This window comes from Leptosomus discolor, chromosome 1 (assembly GCF_034619465.1).
Source record: "Leptosomus discolor isolate bLepDis1 chromosome 1, bLepDis1.hap2, whole genome shotgun sequence".
NCBI classification, from domain to species: Eukaryota; Metazoa; Chordata; class Aves; order Leptosomiformes; family Leptosomidae; genus Leptosomus; species Leptosomus discolor.
The window spans coordinates 58,117,183-58,128,934 of record NC_141391.1 but is presented as its reverse complement, the minus strand read 5'-3'; the positions used below and the strand labels follow the sequence as shown (position 1 = coordinate 58,128,934).

General features: G+C 43.8%; 1 protein-coding gene across 1 annotated transcript in view; it reads right to left on the bottom strand.

Moving 5' to 3' along the window:
* Positions 1-418: 418 nt before the first annotated feature.
* Positions 419-11,752, bottom strand: part of DNAJC3 (DnaJ heat shock protein family (Hsp40) member C3) — a 35,908-nt gene continuing 24,574 nt past the window's right edge. Inside the window, exons 8-12 of the mRNA XM_086482030.1 lie at positions 9,092-9,197; positions 8,866-8,986; positions 3,681-3,813; positions 2,698-2,846; positions 419-666 (exon numbers count right to left, since the gene is read on the bottom strand). Of these exons, the coding sequence (XP_086338156.1) occupies positions 509-666; positions 2,698-2,846; positions 3,681-3,813; positions 8,866-8,986; positions 9,092-9,197 (667 nt within the window). The 3' untranslated portion in view covers positions 419-508. The remainder of the gene's footprint in view (positions 667-2,697; positions 2,847-3,680; positions 3,814-8,865; positions 8,987-9,091; positions 9,198-11,752) is intronic.

The following is an 11,752-nucleotide window of genomic DNA, read 5'->3' as shown; positions in this document are numbered from 1 at the left end:
CACAGCTGGCGGTCACTAGGGTTTCCTTTTAAGAATACTGAGAGGGGGATCAGTCCGCTGAGCACGACCCCTAACAATTTGTTAACGTAGAGATTATTGTAACTACCCTTGCCATGTTTATTAGGCCCCGATTCAGACAAGTATTTACATGCATTTTTACCTTTAAGCATACACTTGAGTCCTAAATTTATGTTTAAATGCTGTCCTAAGTAGCCTCTTACTGGTTTTGCCATCCATAGGAATAAGCACATCCTGCATATCCACAACAAGTACATCAGCAGTAACACCCCCCCCCCCCCCCGCCCCAGCCAGTACGAGCTTGTTGAGTTCACCGCAAAGCAAACCCTCCGAACACTAAAAGGAAGAAGGAGCTGTTTTCTAGTGCAGTAAGACTCTGGGTTAAGGACAACATTAGAAATTAAGATTTTGGGTCTTGAACTGAGAGACTTTTTATTTTTCAACAACTGAAGTAAAAAACAGCAGCAGCCACCAGAAACAGTCTTGGCTCTTAACTGAAGTGGAATTTGAATGTAAATGGTCCTCCTCCAGAACCAAAGGGATTGAATCCTTGCCACGTGTTCCAGTTCCTGTGGAAAGGGTTGCCCCCGCCCTGCTGACTCTCCGCATCCAGTGGGTCCTCTCCCGCATCGAATTTCCGCCTCATTTCTGGAGGAAACAAAACCAAGGTGGTATCAGGGCGCAGCAGTCAGGGCAGTAACACCAAGCATCTCTGATCACCAATAATTTGGACACCCCCCCAGGCCACAGAGCTGCAACTCTTGAGTTTTTCAAAGCTGTCCAGGAGCCTGGCATTGGAAAAGAGACTAACTCCGTGGAAACGCTGTACGACAAACTTCAAACAAGTCATTTAGTTTAAAACGAGGCAAGACGGTACCTGCCTGTCCAACAGGACAGGTGTGAATTTCAACAGGGACAGGACAGTGGCACTTGGACCAACTGTGTTCCACAAATAATTGGGACATTTTGTCCTTGATGAGTTTATTGGACCTATTCTCTCATAGCTGCACTCACTTGGGGTGGTCCAAGGACAGACCACACTGTATCCTGCCAGTTCTTCAAAACCAATCAATTCCAGCACTGGTCATTCAGCAACAGCACGGAAGTGAGCACGCAGAGCCTCAAACTTTTTCGACTTTCCCCATATACCATGCAGGCAGAGCGCTGTCACAGGGACAGTGGTTTGGAGGCAGAAAGTGTGTTCTTCAGGTAGTTTTGTCCAGCCTTCCCCCAAGACCCCCAGACAAGTCACAGGCTACACCACTACTCTGTTATTTACACCTGCTTTTAACTTCCATGCAGCCCACAAGCGCCACAAGGTTTTTGATCACCTGACACTTTTTCAGGACACCCACTTTATCAAGGCAAAGAAGGGAAGCAAAGGAGTCAAGTCAGGAGGGAATCACCAGACTGGCTGGGGAAGGAATGTGGAAGATGGCTTCAAAGGACACCAGAGCCCCAGGGTAATAAGCTGGCAAGTCAAAGCTCAGAGATTCAGAGGTCCACAGGCTTTATAGTTTTATCTTTACTTAATCAATGTGGTCACTAGAGCTAGAAAATGACCCGGGAAAAGATATCTGGATGAAAGGAGAGAGTGTCATTGCTGTACGAAGAGATGGACAGCAATACAGATGGCATTACAGAAACCACATACGGTCAGTGCTACTTTTCTGGACCAGTTGGTTTGACAGGAATGATAAATTTGACATCAGAAGCAGTGTTAAGGAGAAAGTAGATGAAGATGTCCTCGAGATGCTGACAGGGCAAACAGCATCTCAAACGCTTCCAGTATACAAGTCTCCAGTATATAAGTCTCCTAACTTGTGTTCATAATTATCAAAAAGATCACAGCAACACACAAAAAGGTTTTCTGACCACAAGTTTGTAATGCAGTTCATCACTCTCGGATCCCTCCTTCCTCTGGAAAACTCTGAGCCCATCTGCCTAATTATCACTTTGATGAACCTGAGCAGTTGAAGATAAAAACAGGAGCCTCCAATATCTCCATGTTTTACGTGCTTCTCTCTCGCCCATGACCATACAGGAACGGTTTAAAGACAAGAACTGCACAGATGGCTCTGGCTGAGGGGTTTTTTTTTGTTTGTTTGCTTGTTTGTTTTGTATTTTTTTAAAGGAGGCAAGATAGCCACGCCACCCTGGTTTTTATTACATTCTTGAGACTAAATGGTCCAACTCCTTCCGTTCATCTCTTGGTGAGAAAGACATTAGACCTCCTAGTCACCACCATAGGGTCTCCCAAGAGATTGACAGCATTCTTCACGTTTTCCCCCTCCTCCAGAGCTGACCAGCAGACAGCCAGACCTGACAGGGCTCCTTGCTCCCAGGGACTGGGCTGGCCCCAGGAGCCTGGCCACAGACCAGTAGCGAGGGCAGCCTCGCCCTCAGGCCGACAGGAGCAGAGTACCCAGTCCCCTCGGGGGGGTAGCTCCGTTTGCAGAGCATCTCTTTGCACAACCCAAATAAATAATTCCAGGTTTACAGCTGACTTCATGCAACAGGTTGGACGCAAGTATGAGTGCACTGCTCTCTCGAGACGGGTAAGGGGAGAAATGGAGAAAGGGAAGCTGTAATGCTTGTTATGACTCACCCTTGCTACATTTTTACATTACTGTAAAAAAGTACTTAAAAATGAAGTCACTGCGTAAGAACAGTCATTACCTGGGTCAGTGAGGACTTCTTTAGCAGCTGCTATATCAATGAATATTTTCTCTGCTTTCTTCTTTTCTTCCTCACTCTGGAAGTTATCAGGGTGCCACTGGGATGCCAGCTTTCTGTAAGCTTTTATGATTTCTTGCTTTCGAGCATTTCTGGATGGATAAAATTGTAGATAACTTAATTTTCTGTTTATATACCACACTAGTGAATCTACAGGCTTCTTTTAAAACACCAAGACAGTAACTAAGCACATCAAGAAACTTATGAGGTGCTAGCTAACCTTCTGCAGGTGGCACTGAAGATTCTTTACACAAAAACCAGCAGAAGCAGGTTGCAACTTTAAACAAAGATTACTCAACTTGTTCCTTCACCACCCATTTACTTTCCTTGGAAAGATGCTGCCGCTAGCTACTATGCAGAACACAGTTCCCAGTCTGAAGAATTTACGATCAGGGGAGTAACAAAAAGCACAATGAGTAGGGATCAAATTAGTTCACGATTGGAAGGACGACCAATACTAGTTCAGAACTGGACATTCATTTGGTTCTCATGAGAAAGAAGTCGTTAGTCTCTCAAGGTTAACGGCAGAAGTACTTTAGATACTTGCCAGTTAGACCTTTCAAACTTTTCCTATCCATCACACTATCCGCCACAGTTTTATTTTTTGTTGCTTTCAGTAATTCTTTCCAGTCTTCATTTCTTCCCCAATTAATTCACCTGACTCTTGATCATCTATACTAAGAATTTCTTGCCAAGGGATTTATTTCCTTCCTCCCTAATGCTGCTTTTTCACTCTTTCTAAAGGAACTGGAAACAAATGCTACTTAAAAGCTGAACACTGCTCAACCAGAGTAGTAGGAAAGTGAAGGTAGCCAGACACAGGAACAAAATCTACCACTCAGCAGAGCACATTCAAGCGATCAGTCCTAGATGTACTGGTTTAATAAGCAACTTTCACATCATCACCTCAGATACTAATATCTCACCTTTTTACTCCTAAGATTTTATAGTAATCCCTCTTCTGTGATTGCTTCAGCATCCTCTGGGCACGTTCGAGCCCCTCCCGAATCTGCTGGTCATTTTCACTATTGGCTTGAGCAGTCTCATAGTCTTTAATAGCTTTTATAAAAAAGTAAATGGAAAAAAAGATTACACAACTATTTTTTATACACTTCAGTTTCAAGAATGCAACCACTCACCAAAACTGGTTTTGCTATTACAATATACAAACAGAAAAACTTATTTCAACTTGCCACTTTTTTTCCAAATTAGAAAACCTTGGAGTAGAGGAGATTCATTTTCACATATAGATTAGGTAATTTTCTTTCTCTAGGTTAATCACACTTTTTGGAAAGGAAGGAGAAGGGAGGTTACTAGTGGTAGGTAGGTCAGAACACTCTAGATATTACAACAGTCACATGGATGAACATAACAATCCAGCACTGGGATGAAACAGGAGTCAAGAAGCCAGTTTCAGCAACTAGTACTTGAAGAGCCCACTGCACAGCGTTAGTCCCACATCACTGTTCAACTGAAGGAGGCATCATACAGAGTTTTTAAAGTGATATTCCTTCTCCCACACTCTGCACTCAACCAACATGACAGAAAACCCCTTCCTCTTTAATGACAGTAAAGCTGGATTTCAGATTACCAGGAAGTTCATAATGTTAGGGAAAGACAAAGATTTGCTTTTTACACCTCTGCGTAATACGCAGACAGTTATATTTTAAGGTTTTTTTTTTCCAAAAGCATGCTCTCACTTTTATTTCAGAAGTTGCATTTCTCAGGAATGAAAGCAAGGTGCTGTGATGTAGTCATGAGTTTAAGAAATTCCAGGCCTATACTTTTTTATTGAAGTGAACTATATTATTATTATAAGTGGTAACTGAATGCTTCAGAATCCAAGTTTAAATATTCTTTGACATCAAGATTTATCAAGGGAAGCAACTGTTGAAGTCTCTAATGAGACTGCTCTTCTTCCACCCTTACAATCCTCAAAGTCTCATTTGCAGATCGAAGTCTCCCAGGTTTCTCAAATTAGACAAAGTACTTGCATCAGATTATTTCCAAGCAGATGCTATTTCTCAGCAGGTGTTACATTTGTTTTTCACTGTTTCTGAGCAAGACAGCAGGAAGTGCTAATGAATTTGTATTACCCAGACATCTGATACCATTGCAATCTTGTTTCGGTTATTAAAACAAAAAAATCCAAGAAGTATTTCCAGTGCCCCAATTTCATATGCCATTACAAACAAAACAGAATTTCTATTCATTTTCACATCACTGGACACTGTCATTTGCCGCTTGAATAAAGCATTTTGGCTTCTACTGGTATTTTTAATAATTTGTCCAGTCATTAAAAAAACAGTGAACATGAGCGTACACTAATGCGTGTGCCCAATATATGCTATCAAAACTGATAAAAAGAATGAAAATGCAGGGATTTCACTATGCTCCTTTACTGCTCCAATAATTTTAAGCAGCAGCGTACTTGATCTGCTTCATGTATTAACAGGAGTTCCCATCACAACGACCCACCAAATGCAGATCAGATTGCTCAGCGTCACTGAGCACCACATCATCTACAGCACACACCACTGCTGCAAACCAAGCTGCTCAGGGGTCAGGGATCTGCAATGACAGTACTAAATTTCTGGGGTTTTGTTTTGGTTTAAATCGACTCCCTCATTTAAAGGCTGCCAGTATTAAGCATATGGGAACACAGATGTTTTTAGTGCCGCACAGCACAGAAGGAATGCACCCAGCACACCTGATGGCAAATACATTTTGCACTTTCCCACAGTTGGAAGAGACTCTCCAGCGTAGGAATTTTCCTCTTTCAGAAAGCTAATCACTTCCCACCTGAGGGGTGAGGAAGCAGGTGGAAGCAGGATGACAGCTTCCTGACCACGGGAAGTTTGCTGTGAAACTAGAAGACTTGTTACTAATCACAGTATGTCAAGTGGGATATTTAACCAGTTCTTCTCAGCTACTATTTCTAAAAGCACTAGTACCTCACAAACTGTCACAAGAATCACTGCTGCTTCTCCCTGGCCTGCTGCTTCATAGAACACCCCTTCTTCCTTTCATTCTGTCTCATGACATGAAAGGAACAACCAGTTTCCAGTATCGCTTTGAGTTTAAATACTTTAGTCAAATCTAACTTTCCTTTCAATACAAGAGTCTTCACAATCTCTCAAACAGCAATCGCATCATATCTCTAAACACCTTGCCTGCCTTTCCTATCTTGCCTGCCTCTTTAAAACAGAGTGACCAAGATTGGCTATTATTCCATACGCAGAATTAATTTCCTATCTAACACGAGCAAATGCAGTTCATGCCAACTCTGTCAGAAGAATAACTGAACCTGTTACACTCTTACTGAAATAGGGGCTGTTTCCTCTACAGTAGCAGGGTGGGGAGGGGGAGGAAGGGAAAAAAAAGAAAATAAAAACGATGTCCTAACCAGTTCTGAAAGAGTAAGGTGGGTTTCTTCTAATTCTTTGACAAAACGTGTGCTGTATACTTTAGACAGACTGCTGTATCTGAGAGGTAAGCCAGAAAGGGAGTCATTACGCATCTGTCTCTGTAGACAAGCCCTGGATCCCATGTGATTATAAAGTAATTAAAACCATTTGACAGGAATCAGAACTCCACTACACGTACTGAAGTGTGTCTTGAACATTTAACCATAATCGCCTTCAAAGTTCTGAATTACAAGTACTCCACAATTTCCTGTCTTTAAACAGGAAAATAGGTGCCTCCAGCTCGACATTTTCTTGAGGGAGGAATGAAAATCAATTTGCCCCTTTAAATATGATACTACAATTTTAATTGCTCTACTGTTCTCTAGAGCAGCGAGAAATCAGCCAGAGTTTTACAGCAGTTCGAACGGAAGGATAAGGGAAGACCCCTTCAGGCAGACTAACACTAATGGATTATAATCAAGTCTATGGAGGCTCTGCTGGAAGGCAGAATGTAACTACAACATCTCACTACTGTCAAGGGCAGGAGGAGGGCAGGGTATAGGCTAAACAACAGGGATTTGGAGAACCGTTCCACTCTAGCATAGCTGTCCACTCCGAACCAGGCTAGGCCAAGCCCAGCAGGCTCCAGCCCAGGAGCTAAGCTCTCCCAGATCACAGCTGTGTCCCCTGATATCCCATAATAGGGAGGCATTGGCTCCGGCACAGGACCAAAATGGCTCTGTGCATTTGTGCAGAACCTTGTTACAAAGCTTTTTTTTTTTCCTCCTCTAATTTGCAAGAGTTGCCAGATTCTCTGACCCTAGAGGAACCAGAAACAGATGAGGATTTAATGGAAGACAATGTTAGAAGCATCCAAATTGAGATCCATCAATTTTGAGAAAACAGATCAATTCTGTCCACTAGTAAGAAGCAAAAGGTACATCTAAGGGGACTCACAGCAGGGCCTGTTTGGCCTGCCCCTCCCTGTACCCTCCATTAAGCTAAAGATTCATACACCTTGCAGGGAAAAAGTAATCTTAAATTTTCTTTGGGTTCTCCTTTTGCCAATACTCCTTCCTCTGAAATCAAAATCTTTGTACCAGCCATAATCTATGTAGATCTGTATTCTGTACCTTCAAGTATTTTTACAGAAGCAGGGTTTTTTTATTCATTTGTAAATCTACTTTTTCCAACACTGAGTGAGCTTACTTCCGCTGTACTGAAGTTCAGAAAAAGATGGGGATATGCCCAAAGGAGGCCTCATCACTGTGAAATCTTCCTAAGCCTTACTTTTAGATTGGCATTGCAGCTCTCAATCAAAAGATGGAAAAAACATTACCCTAAGAACAACAGAAAGAATTTTCCCACACACACTTTAGGGGTTTTTAAACCAATCCCTTTGTACAAAGGTCATCCATTCCCCAAAATGCTGTTATCTTCCACTTTTTTTTCTTAGGAGGAGGAAGAAGGCTTGCCAGCCTCAGCAAAGCGGGACTAGGACTAGGTCACTTCAGAGGTACAAGTCTACAGAACTGATGAAGAGGACTGCCTGAAACCGCACCAGTGCTCTTTATACCCTGTTTTCATTTGAGTCAAGGAGGTCTAAAAAAAGAACAAAATGGGTATCTCATTTTTGAAGTGAGCTTCAAGATGTGAGTGGTATCATCTCTCAGTGATTAATTTCTCTAAAAGAAAAAAAAAACCCTGAGCATGCTATTAACGAGAACAGCTGCCTCATGAATGTTTAAATTGAAAAGGGTTTTTTTGTTCTGTTATAAAGCAAAAGATCCAGTATCACAATACAGAAAAGGAAAATTGTTCTATGAGTGCTAAAATTAATGGAACTAGTTCTTGGCAGATTTAAAATCTACAAGTCCTTTCCCTCATTACATTTGACTGAAACAGCCCAGTGCTTCAAAAACTGCTGCACGACTGTATGGGGAGGGGGGGAACAGACAGATTGTCCAGATTTCCTTCTTAAGCCTGGATTCTTGTGGAAATGAGATTCACTAAATTAAATTTAAGATTTTTTTTTTTAATAGCACATTAGCATTTAGTACTCTTAAAGAAGCCAGGTAACAACATAATGGTGTACTCAGACACGCCCATTACTCGGTCCCTACTTTCCAAGGCTGTAGATGAGACCAAGGAACAGGATGCATTTTATGGAAACCCCGTATGGAAAACGCAGCCTCAGGAGTAGAATCAGTTTTCTGGTCTTAGTAGCACTACAGAGACCCGCGAGGTGAAGCAAGGGCTGTTATCTTCCTCTGCCCTCAACACATGCTAGGGGTTAGAACAGTATTGTTTCATGCTGCCATCTAAAGACATTAAAATGGAGTTCTAAAACAGATTTACATCACCCTAACTATAATTACCTTTTATCTCTAAATGCAATTGTCTGACACTGCTGATTATATAAAATGTGTTTAAGTAAGTTCAGTAAGCTGTACAGCCTCATAAAACATCCTGAACATAGCCCACTGTTCTAAGGACAACTCTGCTGAAAATAAAACAAGTACATTCCACTTAGACTAATCAAGCCCAAATTACCAGCAGGTATTTTTATAAATCTGCAACTACCAGTGCTGATTACAGATAACAACATAGTGTAGAATCAAAGTGCATGTTAAAAAAAATTTCAAAACACTGACTGCATTTTAAACACCCATAAAAGAGTATGTGCAAATGGCACGCACTGCACCTTCTTCATATAGGTCTTCCAGCAAATAAGCTTCTGCTCTGTCTTTCAGAGCATTCACATTGGTTGGTTCCAGTTGCAGGACTTCTGTACAAACTTTTATGGCTTCTGTAGCCTGCTGATTCTAGAGAGGAGAAAGTAAAACAAAATTTATGTAGTGGTAGCTTTTGGGGGGCGGGGGGGTGTGGGTGGCTGTTTTTTAAGAAATTTACGGATAAAGCAGAATTACCTTTGATAAACAGTGGCAGATCCTTTCTTTGGCACGAGTAGCATAAACTGGGACTTCTGGCTCAGTTTTCATTACAGAATCGTATTTACTGATAGCATCTTCATACCTGTTTACATCGTAAAGATAAGCGTAATACCATGAAGTGTAATAACTACTTCAGGGTGTTGTGATTTATTTAAAACTTTAAAATTTTAAAATTCAGGATTTTCACATCCTTCTAGTAACCTACATTAACTTCAGTAGTTTTAAAAGTGAAGTGCGAGACAATAGTATGAACCATAGAATCATCAGTCGAAATAGACCACTAAGATCAAGTCCAACTGTCAACCCCAAACCACCCCCCCAATAAACCATGTCTAGAAGGGCTAGATCAACATGTTTTCTAAACACCTCCAGTGATGGTGACTCCCACCACTTCCCTGGGCAGCCTGTTACAATACTCAACCACTCTTTCATTAAAGAAATTTTTCCTAATGCCCAATCTAAACCTCCCCTGGTGCAACTTGAGGCCATTTCCTCTTGTCCTATCGCTTGTTACTTGGAAGAAGAGACTGACATCCACCTCACTACAACCTCCTTTCAGGTAGTTGCAGAACGCGATAAGGTCTCCCCTCAGCCTCCTCTTCTCCAGACTAAACAACCCCAGTTCCCTCAGCCACTACTCATCAGAACTGTTCTCCAGGCCCTTCACCAGCTTTGCTGCCCTTCTCTGGACACGCTCCAGCACCTCAACCTCTTTCTTGTAATGAGAGGCTGAAAACCGCACACAGTACTCAAGGTGCGGCCTCACCAGTGCCAAGTATGAGGCATGATCACCTCCCTACTCCTGCTGGTCACACGATTGCTGATACAGGCCAGGATGCTGTTGGCCTTCTTGGCCACCTGGGCACACTGCTGGCTCATGTTCAGCCGGCTGTCGACCAGCACCCCCAGGGCCTTTTCTGACAAGCAGCTTTCCAGCCACTCATCCCCAAGCCTGTAGCGCTGCATGGGGTTGTGGTGACCCAAGTGCAGGTCCAGGCACTTGGCCTTGATAACCTCACACAACTGGCCTCAGCCCATCGATCCAGCCTGTCCAGATCCCTCTGCAGAGCCTCCCTACCCTCGAGCAGAGCAACACTCCCACCCAATTTAGTGTCATCTGCAAAGTGACTGAGGGAGCACTCAACCCCCTCATCCAGATCATCGATAAAGATGTTAAACGAGACTGGGTCCAGTGCTGAGCTATGGGGTACACCGCTTGTGACTGGTCGCCAGCTGGATTTAACTCCATTTAGTCCTGATTTAGTCGACTCGGCCTCTCGAGCCGGGGGCGGGACTGCGCCCTGCCCGCCCGCCTGCCCTGCCCGCCCCGCCCGCGCCAACCGCCGCCCCAACGGCCGGGCCCGCGCTCCCCGGGGCCGCTCTGCCCTGCGAGGGGATTGGCCGCCGCCGCTCCTGTCCCCGCCCACGGCGAGTCCGAGCGGACCCCGCCAGGAGCTCGCGCTCCCCTCCCTGGGGGGGCGGGCTGGGGCGCCCTCTCGCTCCCGGCGCTTCTGCCGCCTCGGCCATGAAGAAAACTTTCAGCCATCTCAAGACCTACATCTCCGCTCCCTTGTCTGCGCTACGACACAGACCAGCAGGCACTATGCCTGGCAGGCTTCCGCAGAACCTAACGATTACCATCCCCCACCGTGCACACATAACAGTCTCCAGGTTTGCCTCCCGTCCAACGCACCACTCTGCATTTGGGAAAAAAAAAAAGCATCCCTCTGATATCTCAGAGGGACAAAGTCTGGAGTCTTGCTTGCACTATATTATTTGCATTTCTTGGTACAAAAAAAAAGTTCTTTATGCCAGCTTGAATCGGTCAGTTGTTTTCTCCCTTCCTTCTCCACAAGTCACATAGTAAAATGTATTTTTGCTGTGAAGGTTTCAAAAACACTAAAGTTCCATGGTTTGAGTCAAAAATGGATTAGAACATTCACCTAAAAATGCAAGTGTGTGATTAAACTCATGGGTTGCTACAAGCTAGAAGAAATTCAAGCTCCCTGAAAATGTGCTGATACTCTATTAAACAGAAGACTAAAGTGAAGATAGCCCAAACAGACTGCTGACAATAAAACAGTCTTTAGCTGTGCTGATTCACATGCCTTAATTTTAAAAAGCTATCTTGACAATGTCTACTCATTTGTTAGGGGTCCTTACAGGTGGATGTCATGTGCTTGGGAACACGTAAAACTGAAAGACGGAAGAAGCAGAAGAATACAGAGGCATTGTCTCTCTAACAAGGTGCATAACAAAGCCCATCACTCAGAGCCACTTTTGCTATCACTGCACTGCAGTTACTGGACAGTTTTAGTCTAAAGATGTAGTCCTTTAATCACAGAATAGTTGAGGTTGGAAGGAACGTCCTGAGGCCATCTGGTCCAACCCCCCTGCTCAAGCAGGGCCACCTAGACCTGGTTGCCCAGGACTGTGTCCAGACAGATACTGAATATCTCATCTCCGAAGTGGGCAGACTCCACAGCTCTGTGGGCAACCTCCACCAGTGGAAATGAGGGGGTGGGGGGAAGCATCTCATGTTCACATGGAGTCTCCCATTTTAGTTTGCACCCATTGCCCCTCATCCCGTCACTGGGCACCACAAAGGAGCCTGGCTCCCTCCTCTTTGCATCCACC